General features: G+C 40.9%; 1 protein-coding gene across 2 annotated transcripts; it reads right to left on the bottom strand.

Annotated features, from left to right (window-relative positions):
• Positions 1-249: 249 nt before the first annotated feature.
• On the bottom strand, positions 250-14,011 carry slc25a14 (solute carrier family 25 member 14). Of its 2 annotated transcripts, XR_003833405.1 has the most exons (10): positions 13,814-14,011; positions 13,151-13,255; positions 11,442-11,580; positions 10,089-10,183; positions 7,227-7,312; positions 6,813-6,908; positions 4,195-4,319; positions 3,495-3,708; positions 2,195-2,543; positions 250-2,158 (listed from the first exon to the last, which is right to left on the bottom strand). XR_003833405.1 is itself a non-coding variant. In XM_029447623.1 (9 exons), exons 2-9 carry the CDS (start codon positions 13,212-13,214, stop codon positions 2,502-2,504), a joined length of 861 nt encoding a protein of 286 aa, XP_029303483.1. In that variant the 5' UTR covers positions 13,215-13,255; positions 13,814-14,011; the 3' UTR covers positions 250-2,501. The 2 variants fall into 2 exon arrangements, 1 of the variants encoding a protein (XP_029303483.1); XM_029447623.1 differs by having other exon boundaries at positions 250-2,543.
• Positions 14,012-17,586: the final 3,575 nt, after the last annotated feature.

Raw genomic sequence — 17,586 nt, 5'->3', positions numbered from 1 at the left:
GATTGGGGTTCCTTACTGGAGCTGCTGCCCCCGCGACCCGACCCCAGATAAGCGGTGGACGATGGATGGATGGATAATAATATATTATAAATCTTTATAGAAAATAACATTGTAACTGCAGCATTCTTACTGCTTCAGGTTGTTTCTAGTTCCCTTAACTTTCTTTGGCTCCACAGCGCCACCCTGTGGTGACACGTATATTAATAATCATGAAGCTCTTTGCATCAGAAAACACAAACTGATACAGAAACAATCACAGAGTAGATTTTATTTGAGTGAACATTGAATTGATATAAAGCCAAACCCCATTCTGTCAAAGAAAAACTTCCCACATAAACATTCATCAAGTGAAGCGAGAAGGTTACAGACAGCGAACACACACCAGGTGGACATTTACTAAACACTTCCCGACACACAGATAATAAATGTGAACGATCAGGATAACAAAACACTTCAGAACCGAAGCATCTCATCAAACTTATGAAACTCAATGTGTGATCAGGAGGAACGATGCCGACTGGCACAAACCAAAGTTCACGGTGGACGTCTTCTTCATGTGATCAGCGTTACGCTGCATCTAATGTTTCAAGAACAATAAATACAAACGGATTCACAGGCAGAGAAACATGTTGCAAAGATGTCTGAGGGGAAAGTGTAGATTGTGAAAACTCAGACACGCTAAATGACTAAATGACTAAAGGAAGCATCAAATGATGAACAGAAACCACAACATCACACACACACACACACACACACATTTATCAGAGGCTCCACAAGCGCTCATAAAGATAAAGTGCTTTACAATCACGATTCTCTTGAAGGAGCACAAAGCACACGCGTGCTCCTTTATTACAAACATGTTTTATTAAAACTACAGTTCTAGGATTTGAGCCACAGAAAATATAAATAAAAACACAAAGAACTCAAATAAATAAATAAATGAATGAATGAATGAATGAATGAATGAATCATTCTCAGGTCAACATAAAAAGCAGAACTCTTAATAAAATGACAAAAGAGGTCAGACCCTGAACGTACTTCAAACTAAAGCTTCAGCAACACAATCACAGGACGAGGAGCGGCGGAGAGTTCGCACAGGAAGTGAAACAACCTTCTATTTAGAAACAAAAACCTTCATCTGTGGTTCGGACCCGACCGTAGAAACGTTTCATTAGTTTGATCCGACTTGTCATCTGGATCCATGAACAATAATCTCAGAGAACTTCAGATTTTCTTTCTCAGAAACGATTTTAATCTTGGAAACGTGTTAGTCTCAGAATGTGAAACCTGTGTATGATAAAGGATCATGAGTTTTGGCAAATAATTGGTATAAACACGATATTAAAAATGCTTTTGGTTCGTTTCCCGCGAGTCCAGTTCAGAGATTCACAAAATGAAAATATCTTTTTCGGTTCCAAACGTTCTTCACTGACGTTCAGACACTTTCCAGAAGAGTTTCTCCCGGAAACCAGATTTTATTGAACTCATCTTGGAGACACATTCTTCCATTCGTCTGTTCGGGACATGATTTGACACGTGAGATAGAATCACTTCATGTACTTCAACACCTCGATCGGGAGCAACAACCCTGTATGTGAAGGATGAAGGACTTCTCTGGATCTTAAGTTCTCAGAGAAACAAGCTGCGCTAACGTTAGCCGTTAGCTCGTAGCCGCTCCACCAGGAAAACACAGATGTTCAACATGAAGCTGCTTCATTCTGTGTTTCACTGGTCGTTAATCAGCTGTTTGTTCTGGAGGACGACGATAACCCTCTGCTGCGTTTAAAAACCTCCAGACTGTCTGTCTGACTGTCTGTCTGACTGTCTGTCTGACTGTCTGTCTGACTGTCTGTCTGACTGTCTGTCTGTCTGACTGTGACTGTCTGTCTGTCTGTCTGTCTGTCTGACTGTCTGACTGTCTGTCTGACTGTCTGTCTGACTGTCTGTCTGACTGTGACTGTCTACATGTTGTGCGTTTAAGTTGACAGACGTTCAGAGTTCATGTGATGATGTTTGGAAGAACAGACGTCTCTCTCCTCAGCTTTGTGTTCGTACAGACGTTCTGAGTATTTACAAGATTAAAACACATTTCGGAGTGTTCCTTCTCCTGACACCTCCTCACCTCCTGACACCTCCTCACCTCCTGACACCTCCTCACCTCCTGACACCTCCTCACCTCCTGACACCTCCTCACCTCCTCACCTCCTCAGCTCCTCACCTCCTCTGCTCAGGAACTAACCCTAACCCTTCCTGAGCAAACAATCATCCGGTGTCATCGACGCTCATCTTTCTAACAAAGGTTTCCACTCACCTAATCCACAGTGGGAAACTCAAGGAATTAAACTTTAGCTGCCTGGGGAGCGTCGGGGGGGCCGAGGGTGACAACAGAACGAAGACAGAGAATAAATAAAATAAACAACAACGTAAGGTTTGGATGAGCGTGATGACGAGTGTTGTACTGTATCGTGATGAAGCCCCAGTGAAGTCACTTCCTGCTGCGGTTAAAACGGGAGCTTCTTCAGCTGCTCGAAGGTGATGAAGAACTGAAGAAGAAGAGTGTGTTCAGGAAGCATTCAGGTTTAGTATCATCAACAGTAAACGGGCTGAAATAACTGCAGATATCAAATTAAAGTCTTAAATCTTTGGCATTTAAAGATTGTATTCACCAAACGACTCCAGAAATAATCTGCAGATTAATAATATAATGTATATAATCATAATAAAATGTATATAATCATAATATAATGTATATAATCATAATATAATGTATATAATCATAATAAAATGTATATAATCATAATAAAATGTATATAATCGTAATATAATGTATATAATCATAATAAAATGACTCGTTAGTTACAAAACAATCACCTTCAGTTGACTTCAAATATAAAAGCAGCACATTTATATATATAAATATATATATATAAATATATATATATATATATATATATATATATATATATAAATAAATATACATATATATTTATTTATATATATGTATCGTATCTGTGTCTATATGTATATATCATATATATCTCTCTCATCTCATCTTATATTAATATATATCTATATATGTTAATCATATCTATATATCTATATACCTCCATCTCTATCTATATATCTATAATCTATCTCTTACTCTATCTCTCTCTCCTCCAGATATATCTCTATCTCTAGTCTCTCTCTCTATATCTCTCTCTCTCTCATATGTTACTATATCTCTATCTCTCTCTATCCTTCTATCTCATATCTATATTCTATTCTCTATCTCTCTCTATCTGTCATCTCCTATCTTCTCTCTACCTCTCCCCCCTTTCCGGCATCCTCGTTCTTTTTAGGACTATTAAAACACGATTATATCCAAATAATTTTGTTATTGTCTTTTATACATTTAATGGAATAATATAATTTCTTTTCAAGTCGTTTCATTATTTTAGATTTTTGAAATAATCTGAAGTCTCATTTCCTGAGAAGGAACTTCTTGAGGATACGATGATGTTCCAGGGTCCGAGCCGCAGCCAGTTGGGCCAGAATCCCTTATAGAGAGCGAAGAAGCCTTCGTTCTTCCACGTCAGCATCAGTCCGTCCAGCGTTCCTTTGTACATCGGGCTCCCCGACGAAACTCGCTGGTTCATCATACGAGTCCGGACGACGTCCACGGGGTTGGAGGCCAGCGCCCCCGCAAGGCCGCACGTGAAGCTTGAACTGTACACACAGACCTCAACGTTACAACATGTCCACTCCTTCAAAATAAAACACTGGTAAACAAAAGCAGTTGCAATCAGGGCTGGACGATGTGGCTTAGTAATAATATCTTTAGGCTTTGATCTTATATATATATATATATATATATATATATATATATATATATATATATATATATATCTTGAGATAACTGTTTGATCTTTACATTTACAGGGAAAAAAGCTTGTATATGAAATATTCGAGGGCTTTAATTTTGAAAGTCCATGACAGGATGTCCTGAAATTGTGTCAGTTTAGAAATGAATGTTGACACCTGAAGTTATAATGTTCTGTGAAATACTGTTGGCAGTGGTAGAAACAACTACTTTCATTTATAATTTAATAATTATTCATATAATAATAATAATACATTTTATGTGACAATTTGTATTTGATGTTAAAACTGCTGATCCTAAAGGATGGAGAGTTTAACAATAAATAAACTTACATGAAATGTGTCAAAATGGTGTCTCCCATGACGCCAGAGTGAAGCAGGTGCTTCTTCGTGATGTCATAGACAGGAAGTTCCACCCCGACGACGATGGCTGCTCGCTGCGCTGTGGGGATGACGCCCTGAGGAGCAGAAGAAGTCCGTAATGTTGGAGATGTTGAAATCTTTAATCTTTCTTGTTTAATGTCAGTATTTTCTTTATTGAAGTACGTTTTCTTGGCCTCTTGGGGGCAGCGTGAACAAGTTCTTTCTTTTCAATAAAAATGAATCTCTCAAAGAAGAATGTGGCGCCATCTTGGAAAACAGTAGATCTGCAGCAGCAGTCACAGAAAGATATGAAGAAATGTGAGCAGAGAAATACACACACACACACACACACACACACACACACACACACGATGCACACACACACACACACACACACACACACACACGATGCACACACACACACACACACACGATGCACACACACACACACACACGATGCACACACACGTGATGCACACACTTACACGATGCACACACACACACGATGCACACACACACACACACACGATGCGCACACACACGATGCACACACACACGATGCACACACACGCTGCACACACACACACACACGCTGCACACACACACACACACACGCTGCACACACACACACACGATGCACACACACACACGCGATGCACACACACGATGCACACACACGATGCACACACACACACATGATGCACACACACACACACACACAATGTACACACACTTACACACACACGATGCACACACACTCACTCTCCACACACACACACACTCACTCTCCACACACACACACACACACACACACACTCTCCACACACACACACTCACTCTCCACACACACACACACACACTCTCCACACACCACACACACACTCACTCTCCACACACACACTCACTCTCCACACACACACTCACTCTCCACACACACACACACACACACTCACTCTCCACACACACACGATGCACACACACACACTCACTCTCCACACACACACACTCACTCTCCACACACACACACACACACTCACTCTCCACACACACACACACACTCACTCTCCACACACACACTCACTCTCCACACACACACTCACTCTCCACACACACCACACACTCTCCACACACACACTCACTCACACACACACACTCACTCTCCACACACACACACACACACACACACACTCTCCACACACACACACTCTCCACACACACACTCACTCTCCACACACACACACTCACTCTCCACACACACACACACACACACACACACACACACACACACACTCACTCTCCACACACACACACTCTCCACACACACACACACACACAATCACTCTCCACCACACACACACTCACTCTCCACACACACACACACACACACACACACACACACTCACTCTCCACACACACACACTCTCCACACACACACACACACACACACACAATCACTCTCCACACACACACACTCACTCTCCACACACACACACACACACACACACACACACACACACACACTCACTCTCCACACACACACACTCACTCTCCACACACACACACACACACACACTCACTCTCCACACACACACACTCACTCTCCACACACACACACACACACACTCACTCTCCACACACACACACTCTCCACACACACACACTCTCCACACACACACACACACACACACACTCACTCTCCACACACACACTCACTCTCCACACACACACACACACACACTCACTCTCCACACACACACGATGCACACACACACACACGATGCACACACACTCACTCTCCACACACACACACTCACCACGCACACACACACACACACACACACTCACTCTCCACACACACACACACACACTCACTCTCCACACACACACACACACACACACACACACTCACTCTCCACACACACACTCACTCTCCACACACACACTCACTCTCCACACACACACACACTCTCCACACACACACTCACTCACACACACACACTCACTCTCCACACACACACACACACACACACACACACACTCTCCACACACACACACTCTCCACACACACACTCACTCTCCACACACACACACTCACTCTCCACACACACACACACACACACACACCACACACACACACACACACACTCACTCTCCACACACACACACTCTCCACACACACACACACACACAATCACTCTCCACACACACACACACTCACTCTCCACACACACACACACACACACACACACACACACACACTCACTCTCCACACACACACACTCTCCACACACCCACACACACACACACCTCACTCTCCCACACACACACTCACTCACTCTCCACACACACACACACACACACACTCACTCTCCACACACACACACTCACTCTCCACACACACACACACACACACTCACTCTCCACACACACACACTCTCCACACACACACACACACACACACACACACTCACTCTCCACACACACACACTCACTCTCCACACACACACACACACTCTCCACACACACACACACACTCACTCTCCACACACACACACACACACACTCACTCTCCACACACACACACTCACTCTCCACAGCCCTTTGGTGCCCTCTGTCTGGTAGATGTTCATGAAGTTGGACATCATGCTGCCTTGGAGCAGACTGCCCTGCGCCTGCATCCTGATCTGGAACCAAAACAAACAAAGCAAAAGGTCGATGTTCAGCTCCTACTTCCCCGTCTGAACTTTGAGGAGGACAGATTCTTCCCTCCTTTAGTTTGGGAAGTTACCTCATATATATTTTAAGTGTTATGGAGCAGCTGATCAAACCAAACTCCATTCAGAAAACAAGCATTTTAAAAGTAGTTAGTTTCTCGTCTTTAATCCCTGATGGAGTTAAAACCAGTTCTGTTTCTGTTCGTACCCCACGTAGTAATCCAGATTAATGCAGCCCAACGGTGAAACTCGTACGAGTAACTCGAGGTGATAATCATGAATAATGACCTTGAGGACGTCGGTGGGGTTGGCCAGAGAAGAGGACAGGACTCCAGACACGACACCACAGAAGACGTTGATGACCATGGTCTCGTCTGGCAGGAAGAGACATTATATTATCAGCACATTGAAAGACGCTGGAACACAACACCATGAAGACGAGACGATAATCTATATATCTACATCCTGAAGTTATCTCCACTTTACTTTACTTTACACCATGAAGACGATAATGTACCGAGTATAGACGACTACAGGGTGATGATCTACATACATCCTGAAGTTATCTCCACTTTAAGTCATTTACACAAAACAATTGAGATAATGAGGTGAAATATTTAATAATAATGTCGTTCAGCAGACGAACGCCTCGACGGAAATTACTTTTACATATTTTTACAATTGCAATTAATAGTAAATAAAAACATTTATTTTATTAGGTCATAAAATGTGACGGACATTTAAAAACCTCAACAGAACTTTGAATATAAAATAAACGTTCAGAAGAAGTGCTAGAGTAGATCTGCAACGGTCTCGTGATATTACACTAATATTATTATTAGCACTGTTGAATTAGCGCATTAATTAATTAATTAATTAATTAATTAATTAATTAATTAATCAATCATAGAAAAAATAACGCAGATTAATCGCTCACAGCAAATATTGATATGTGCGATTAATCGCGATGAATTAATCACAAAGATTGTACTTAATTAGATTATTTTGTTTAATTGCTTGACGCTTGATTATTATTATTATCATCATTAATATTATAATAATAATCATTATTATCATTAATTTGATTATTATTGATATTAGTATTATATAAATAAATATATATATATATATATATATATATATATATATATTTATATGGCATTAAAGCATCGTGGCAGAGGAACATTAAAAAGCTTCTTATTTTGGCAAAACAAACATTTAAAAGAGAAATAAAAAACCTTCATCTCTACTTTTTACTTATTGTTCCATAAATACACTTAACACATTTGTCCCGGCGCATTAGTGCAGAACAAACAGCAGGACGTCCCGTACACGGACAACAAAGACTTTAATACAACGTTTATATTAACACACCTGCCGTCCCTTCACCTCCTCCATTATTCACATCATCTGTCTGATCAACACGATTAAATATTGAAAGGAGCCGAGGGCAAAGTGGAAGACAGAGAACACATGGGGGGGGGCACCACACAATGGGAACAGAGAAATGAAAAAGGCAGACGGAGGAGAGGAGGAGACGGAGAGGAAGAGAGGGAGGAGAGGGAGAGGAAGAGAGGGAGGAGAGGGAGGAGAGGGAGGAGACGGAGAGGAAGAGAGGGAGGAGAGGGAGGAGACGGAGAGGAAGAGAGGAAGAGAGGGAGGAGAGGGAGAGGAAGAGAGGGAGGAGAGGAGGAGAGGGAGGAGACGGAGAGGGAGAGAGGAAGAGAGGGAGGAGAGAGAGAGGAAGAGAGGGAGGAGAGGGAGAGGAGGAGAGGAAGAGAGGAGCCTGTGGTCTGTAACTTCCTGTCAGTCTTAAGGGCGCCGGACTATCTCTGATAAATGTAGCACAAAACCCACTGACCTGCTGTTCAGGACGCCGTCAGCCTCTAACACTCACAACTCTCACTTCAGACACTGCACAGCTCTTCCACTGAACTCACATTGTATTTTTAAAAATAGATTTATGTTTCTTGTGCACATTTTTTATTTTATAAAGTTTTTTTAAATATTAATTTCTTTCCTTCGATATGTTTTCTCGTCCTGTGTTTATGTTACGCACCAATACTCTAAATCTAAATCCTTGTATTTGAAAACCAAAATGTGATTCTGATCCAAAGGGCGGATCACATGATCACATGATCACATGATCACATGATCACTGTTCACGGCACAGACGCCGCTCAAGTCAGACTCCAGTGATCTGAAGCGTCGGCTGAGATCATGTCGGCTCTTGAAGATGGAAGATTTATCCGTTTCCATTTTGATTAAATAAAGAGACACGTTTGCTCCGTATGAGATGTCAGGCAGGAGCTCATCGGAGCACTCGGCTCTACATCGCTCTACATCGCTCTACATCGCTCTACCTCCCGTCCTGCCTGGAAGCTCTTTGCCTTATTTATCTTGCACATTAGTGCCGGCAGGTCAACACTCCGTCTGCTTTTTTAGTTGGTGGATGTGTATTACTGCACAGAGCGCGATGCCGGGCGTTGATCCCACATTATTTGCAAATGTGGGACTCTATAGATCCCCGGGTGCATCTTCTCTAAATTGACATTGTTTCTAAATTGTGGTAAAGTGCTTACGACTTAAGACAAGCAGAATCAACGCACCAGCTGAACCCCCGACCTGCCTGCGAAGTGTCCCAACGTAAACAAAGAGGTGCAAAAGGTGTTGTGAGTCCAAACAGGAGGAAGAGCGAGAGAATCAGGATAGAAGCAGCAGAAAGCATGAATAAACGTCTTGGCTGCGGAGGAGGAGACGTGTGGACCTGATGAAGAAGAGTTGAGGCACTCGGGTGTTCTGCGGAGTTACTTTCTTACCTTTCAGTAACTTATCTTCGGTGCCAACTGTCAGAACACTCGACTGCAGTTTGAACCAGTGAAATTCCACGATTCTCGGGACAAAGTCGACACCACGGTACAGAACAGAGATGTGTTGTTCACGATGTAACATTACCAGGTAACTGTAGTGAGTTCAATGCGTCCCGAACACATGTTCTATGTCAGTCTCGAGCCCTGACCGTCACGTTTTCAGAATGGACTTGGTACTGAAGTCTCAGATGTCGGGACGAGTCTGAAGTGACTTAAAAAAGGCTTTTTCTGTAGTGTGTGTGAGAGACGAGAAGAACAGAAGAAGAGAGGAAGAACTCACCTTCTGGATGAGTGACGAAGAACCTCTTCAGAGAGTTGTAGGTCCCGATCTTGATCGTCCCGTAAGAAGCTTGTCTCAACAGAGCCGGAGAAATCCTGAGAGGAAGGTCAAATATGAACGTTAATCTTGACCCGGGGGGGGGGACGACGACTCTCTCGCTCTCCGCTGGTCCCTCTGGCTTCTTTCAAAGCTTTCCCAGTTGAGCCCCCCACCATGTTTCACAGCTCTGTGTGTAAAGCCTGCTTCTGAATTCATAATAATAATCGCAAGAACAAGTAACTTGATTTAGTCTCTCCCCCCCCCCCGGATTTTCTTTCTGTGACAATACGAGTAAAAGATCTCTAAATTATCTTTAAAGGTTTTTAGGTTGAAATTTCAATCTACTCCAAATACTTCTTATTTACAAATATATTTAAGTTTTGGACGTTAGTGTGCCTCATCAGTATTTCTAATAATAATAATAATTATTATTAATATTATTATAATAATTCTAATAATAATAATTATTATTATTATTATAATAAGTATTATAATAATTATTATTATAATAATTATAATTATAATAATAATAATAATAATAATAATAATAATAATAATGTGGATAATTTGCAACATGTTTGCATTTTTTACAGTAAATCTAATTAATTTAAAATAATATTAAATTTTCAATAATTAATACCTGCAATAGTTTTCATATTCTATGTAGTATTAATATATCAAATCTAGAATTTTAAATGTAAAATACATTTTATTGGAAAGTGTTAATATTCATTGCAGATATATAATCTTTTTTTTACAGATTATATATATATTTATATATATATAAATATATATATATATATATATATATATATATATATATATATATATATATATATATATATATATATATAATATATTATATATAAATATAATATATATATATATATATAATATATATATATATATATATATATATATATATATATATATATATATATATATATTTATTACCCCTACATCATTTAATATTGTTTTAAAAATGGCGAATTTCTCATTCTTTGTTCAAAATACAAACTGATCTGTTGATACAATATAAACAAAACAAATTCAAAAGCAGTTTTGAAAAGTTTTTAAGTAATTTCTCGTACTTTTCCTTTGCTGTAATAACATCTATATAATAAGAAGTATCAGTATCTTTATATATTCAGTGAATAAAACCTTCGTTGTTACGGTTTCCTGTGAGTATTTTAGGAAGCACGCTGGGATTTTATGTGATTAATACAAAGCATTTCATTTAGTTATTGTATTACACTCTGAGTTCTTTGTATTTGGCCGTCGACCATCACACATGGTGAGCTACAGTGTTCTCACCCGGAGTACAGCGCTCGGATGCCCTCCTCCTTGCCGATCTTGAAGAGGGCGTGGAACATGCCTCGGTAGCGCACCTCCGTGTACTGGGACTGACCCTGTACCTGCAGCCGGGTCTTAGTCAGGTCAATGGGAAACGTCCCTGAGGATTAAAAGTATAAGAATAAGAACCTAAATATTCGGTTAAAAAAGAAAATGAAGATAGTGGAGTGATAGAAATGTTGACGTTGGTTATTTTGCAGCTAATATGCATCATGTATGTATTATAATTACAGTCAGAGCACAACTCACAAACATTTTAACTTCTATTTAGATGATCTTTCTCTTTGTGCAACACAAGAACATCTTTACAACATCAATATATGTAAAGATAACTCGTAAAACTTCACATTTAGTCTCAGCTTGGGAGATTTATGTCTTTGCTCTGTGACTCAAATGTAAAGAACGTTACGAGTGTTTCACTTAAAATTTAGAAAACATATTTTAAAATGAGATTAAAAACAAACATAACATAAGAAAAGGCTTCCAATGAGAATATATGATCTGTAAAAAGGAAGGTATAATAAGCTTTTTAGACTTCACCTTTTAATTTAATGCTTTATTTTAATTCATTAATTATTTTTTAAGTGCATTTATTTGGACAATTGTTAATAAAGTTAGAAATGTTTACTACTAATAATGACAATAATAAAAATACCTGAGCAAATAAGAGCCAAAATAATAATAATAACTATTAACGTGGTGAATTGTCTGCAGTGCATCGTTCCCTTTTTAAACTGAATTATGCTGATGCTGAATTTTCCCATGGCTGCAAAGATGCATGGGATTTAAAATACTATTAGCATAAAACATGTACTGCGATGGCATTACACAGTTAAATGTCACTGCACCATATCACCAGGGCAAATAGCTGTGCGTTAGAGAAGGAAGTCCTCAGCACTCACAAATAACTATTAACTTTGAATAATGCACAGCAGCAGAGTTGTTTCAGCCCAAAGGCTCCTCTGGTGCATTAATGCCACAGTATTTACTTAATACAGAAATATCCTAAGACAAAATGCTTTTTCTGTTGTTTAATGCACTTTACATTTATTTATACAACCTGCATATAGATGCGTCTATTACTGCACTACATGTTTGTTGTTGCACTATATGTAGCTTGTTTTTGTGTCTTGTTGTTTGCACCTTAAGTTCATTCTTTTGTTTTGCACCGGGACGAGGGGAACACAAATGTTGTGGTAAAGAAATGCACAGATCTTTCATTTAAAGTATGTTTCAATATTTACATTTTTTATTCCGTACAATATTTACGTTTCTTCATTTTTGCAACACTTGCTTTTATTTTTAAATTTAATTTTCTCTTTCAATGTTTATTGTTATGCACTGAACAAATTCCGTGTACATGAAAACATACTCTGCAATAAACCGGATTCTGATTGACAATAAAGTCTCTTGTCCTATTTGCAAATGTGACAATACTTTATTGGTTCCCAGGTGCAAATTCTCATTTCTAAATCTTTGGATTTCATTTGTGGTAAAGCAAAACCAGTTCGCACTAATCTTTATGATGCTGCAGAATTGTCCTATGCCTGCAAATACATGGTATTTAAAAGACTACTAGCATAACGCATGTACTGCAATATCATTACACGCTTATGAAACCAGAAATATACATGACGGTGAGGGTCTGCATGGTGCATCACGTAGCCTACCGAATTCTGCGACAATCGAGGCCATCCCTCCGTAGATGAACGGCTTCCAGTTTAAGTTGACCATCTCCGCGGAGGCGGCTTCTGCCTCCACCTGCTGCAGCCCCGCTAAAAACAATAGCAGGCCGGCCAGACAGAGGTCAACACAGTGATGCAACCTCAGACAATACAACATGGCGATAAACGTAGAGATCTAATGATGTTACAAATCAACGAGGCTCCTCAGCATCAGCATCTCAGCGTACTGCGCCGGAAAGAGACGCCCGCTGTGCCCAACACCGCGGTGAGAGCCATCATATTTGTTTTGGGGGTTGCTATTGGCTGCGAGATCTGTCAATCAAAGTTTAAAGCGATCCAATTGGCTAGTGCGCCGGGAGGGCAGTGACAGATCGGTGACCGCTATAGTGTCACGAGAAATAAATTAAGTTATTTATTATTATTGTCATATGATCAACAGAGACGCTGCTTTCTTAATAATATTTGACACAATATTTTTTAGTTAGGATTTAAAACATTTAAAACTGAAAATAGTGCCGTACCGACTGTTTTTGACGGTTAGCTCGAAGCTGCTAGGATAACGGCTAGTCAGCTAACACTTGTGGAAATTACCAGCCAGCGAGTTTATCAGCAACTAGTTACCGTCACATTACCGGAAATGTCACGTACCTGTAGTGTCGATACGTGCTATTTCACTTGGTTTCCCATAACTTAATAGGCCTACACATACGGGGCTTGACTTTTAATAAAGTGCAAGCAGAAAACTTGCTGTTAGCTTCTCATTTTCAGCTAATGACAAAATCCACCAGAATGAGCTTCTTCTTCGTTGGTGTTTATTGGCGGTTGGTTAACCAGCGGAGAGGTACATCACCGCCACCAGCTGGACTGTGCGGAACAAGAAACACCTTTTATACTTACAAATAGAGACACCGAGAAGGTGTAAGAATGACACAGAGGCTTATTAAGAAAATGTATTTAGTTTTATTGGAGTGGATCAGTCTATATTATTTAAATAGCCTAATGATATTCAGACACCTGCTGTACGTCCTTACTGTTTAGGGACTGACTGCAGTGAGAAATAGGACCTTAAAGTTAAAGTCATCAATCATGTCAACCCCAATACACAACTGTCAAAGCCCAGTGTTTATTTAAAATACATTTTATTTATTCATCTTGTTTCGTTTTTTTACCATAACCACCTGAGTAGTCCGGCCAATGAGTTAATACAAAAGTGTTTTAAAAAAGTAAAAAATATCACCACAGCCACACTGACATTAATGCCTGTTGACTTGTAGGTTTTCCCCAATTCTGGACCTGTGAAGACCGCTAATAGACGTATTTTGTCTGTTTGTGTCTGTAGATTTCTCCTAAATTCACCAAAAGTTAGCATTACACAATGCCTAATTTGCATATTTAAACATAACAGTTCAGAAAACTTGTAATATAAAAAGTAATTGTGTTAATGTCAATAATGAAGTGGGGAAGTTTCATGCTGATATCTATTAGTTTAAACTGCTACCCTGTTCACCTGTAGTGTCTCCACTTAACCTTCATTCTTCTGCTGTTGCAGCCAAACTCGCAGTAAACACCTCAAAATGCATTTAAAAGACGACGATTATTTTCCACCTCACTCGCATCTCCCACAGCAGGTACCCACAATATTAATCTAGTTCAGTGAAAAATAAACATTTTGAGATACTCCTCGCCTCCTCATCTAAAATACAGTCAGAGAGTTGCCGGGCAGCTGGAGCCCAATTCAGAGAGTCGGTGGAAACGTCACAGTCCAAGAGTAGAGTGACACCATTACTCTTCTTCTGCTTTTTAATTTGCGTTGCACCACTGGAGGACATGCTTGACGGCAGCCACAGCGGCCGAGTTGAAGGTTTAAACACAGGCAGCAGATCAGAGAGTGGTGCGCAGCAGTCGGATGACACGCTGGTAAAGCTGCTGGACGACCGACACCAGATTCCTGAAACGAAGAAGACGAGAGAGATGATGCATTTGAAAGAAACCGTCCACCATTCAACTTCGTCATTAGACATCAGCAGTGTGAGTGAGTTCTGGCAAAAAATGTGTTTTGTGAGGTCACGGTGACCTTTGACCTTTGACCAAACGTCTGAGATATCGTGCTCAAAGAAACGTGGGAATATGAAAAAGAGAGACTCGTATTCATCAACCTAAAACACTTTTCCAGCATTGAGCGAGAGCGCTGCAGTGTGATCATATCGGGCAATTCTGCACCTTCAGTGTTCGTCCACTAAAAGTTTGTTTCCACACTGAGCGCTCAGATTGTTGTTCTGACGACGTTTCTTTCCCTTTCACTTGATCCGCTGTGTTTGTTATTTGTTGCGTTCTAAATCACACACGCAGCTGTCTTTATAAAGTACGTACTGTTGCATATTCATACAATCTACTATCTAGCAAAGGATTGTGGGTCAGACGAACCATACTGCAAAATGTGACAGTCGAACATCCTGGTGTTTCTACACAATGCAGATGAGGCTCAACACTTTCGCGAGGTTTCAAAGATACTTTTACTTTTACTTTAGGCTCCTTCCCGTCAGACACTTATAACAACAATCTGCTGTTAGTGCAGAATTAGGGTCCCACAAAAACATGGGTCTGAAGTCTCATCCACCACTGTCGGGGATCAATAAAGCTTTTCTGATTCTTAAAAAGTTTGCATTGACAGCGTACTATCGTGCATGCTGCAGCGATGTTTAAAGTCTTAATGTTTATAGACTAAATGCACAAAAACCCTAAAAAGGACTCACCGCGCTCCGAGGGAGAAGCAGTTGTTGCGGTTCGGGTGGAGGCAGAAGAGCGAGGCCACGCAGTAAACACAGCACAACAACATGGACAGCAGCCGTCTCTTTAAGGACATCTTCAGTCTGAGAGACACAAATGGAATCACGTTGTGTGCACAGCATGCACAGGTGCAAACACACGTTTATTAAGGACACATTTTGCACAAAACACAAACACATTTTTTGAGCTCTTATTTTGTAGGTTTGACATTTTATTCGCCTAAATGTGAAGTATTGAAAATGTCTAAGAAAGCAGCGTTTAGCGTTTATTTAATACGAAACTGTTCGTATTGTCTTCGGTGTTCAGATTTAAATGACTTTGGACTGAGGCTGTGCTGGAACAATCCTGGAAGATTATTTTTACACAGAAAAGTTTGAAACACGACAAAAACGTGGTGCACGCCGTAGTTATGCCGGCTGCCATTTAGAAAAACAAACAGGGTTGAGTGAAAAAAACAAATCGTTGTTGGCGGTCGTTGGCTATTAGAAGCTCAGCTAAAAACACCGGGCACTTTCCACAACCTTTCCCAGTGGAACATCTAAAGCGTCGAGTCGTACGATGCAGCGGAAACGCGGCAAAGTATAATACTTTAGTTCCTGTCGATTTAGTTGTTTGTCACGAAACGGATACAACTCAAACTCACTAAACATCCTCACCTTAACAATCCTGTTGAGAAGAACTCTTTCCTGACAGAATGCTCTTCTAAAACTCCTCACTTTGGATAGAAAACACTTGGAAACGGATCCCAGGTCCAAGAACTTTCGTCGCAGCGGTTGGAGGATGGCAGAGGTGTAAACAGGCTCCCGGCTCCCCGGGTGCTGCTGGGCACCGGGCACAATTACTGCTGACCCACACTTTGTTGTGAAAGGTCCTGAAAGGTCTAGCAGGGGTGAATAACATTCCCACATTGTGTGTCTGCTGGAGTTATTTTGGTTTGTTAGGGGGGGGGGGGGGGGCTGTGGACTCACGTTGAAACTGGTGCTGCTTGGCTGCTTCCTGCTTGATGATGTGTTTGAGATGCATCTCAACCAGTTCTGTTTACCTTTCCATGTAGTTGTCACACAGAGGCTAACAGCTGCTTATTGAATGACAAATACATATTTTCAAAGTCTAAGTAGGACCGGGTTACTGAACGGGCCGACAGGACACAGGCCCAGGGGCCCAAAGTGCCAGGGGCCCAAAGTGTCAGGGGCCCCCTGGCATTTATCTACAAAATGAAACTCAAAGAAACACGTACCAACCAGGAAGAGACTCAAAGTGACCTCAAAGAAACCAACACAACTACAATGAGAAGTGTCCGGCAGTGTCTCAGTCAGTAGGGGCTTGGACTGTGAGCCGTAGGGTTGCTGGTTCAAGTCACCGACCAGACTGCTACTTGGAGAGGTCCCAGTTCACCTCCTGCCCTGCCGTGGTGCCCTTGAGCAAGGCACCGGACATCCCCTCACTCCCATTGCTCTCCCGGGCGCTGTACATTAGCTGCCCACTGCTCCTAGTACGAGACTCCTGGTACTGGGATGGGTTAAAAGCAGAGAACACGTGGCACTGTGTGCTCTGCATGTGTGACCATTAAAAACAGGGTTTCATCCCTTCGATTCTAAAACAGCTGCAAAGAGATAAAGATAAAGATAAAGAGA

The sequence above is a fragment of the Cottoperca gobio genome, chromosome 14 (genome assembly GCF_900634415.1).
Source record: "Cottoperca gobio chromosome 14, fCotGob3.1, whole genome shotgun sequence".
NCBI lineage: Eukaryota > Metazoa > Chordata > Actinopteri > Perciformes > Bovichtidae > Cottoperca > Cottoperca gobio.
The sequence above is the reverse complement of the archived record's forward strand: the minus strand, read 5'-3'. Positions and strand labels throughout refer to the sequence as shown.

Bases quoted from the DNA above. Each gene is read 5' to 3' on its own strand.
- slc25a14 (XM_029447623.1), bottom strand. From the start codon at position 13,214: ATGGTCAACTTAAACTGGAAGCCGTTCATCTACGGAGGGATGGCCTCG. The intron at 6,909-7,226 runs GTCATTATTCAT...TTTTGGTTCCAG, and splicing joins ACCCCACCGACGTCCTCAAG to ATCAGGATGCAGGCGCAGGG. The intron at 2,544-3,494 runs GTATCCTCAAGA...CTTCTTCTTCAG, and splicing joins TCGGACCCTGGAACATCATC to TTCTTCATCACCTTCGAGCA.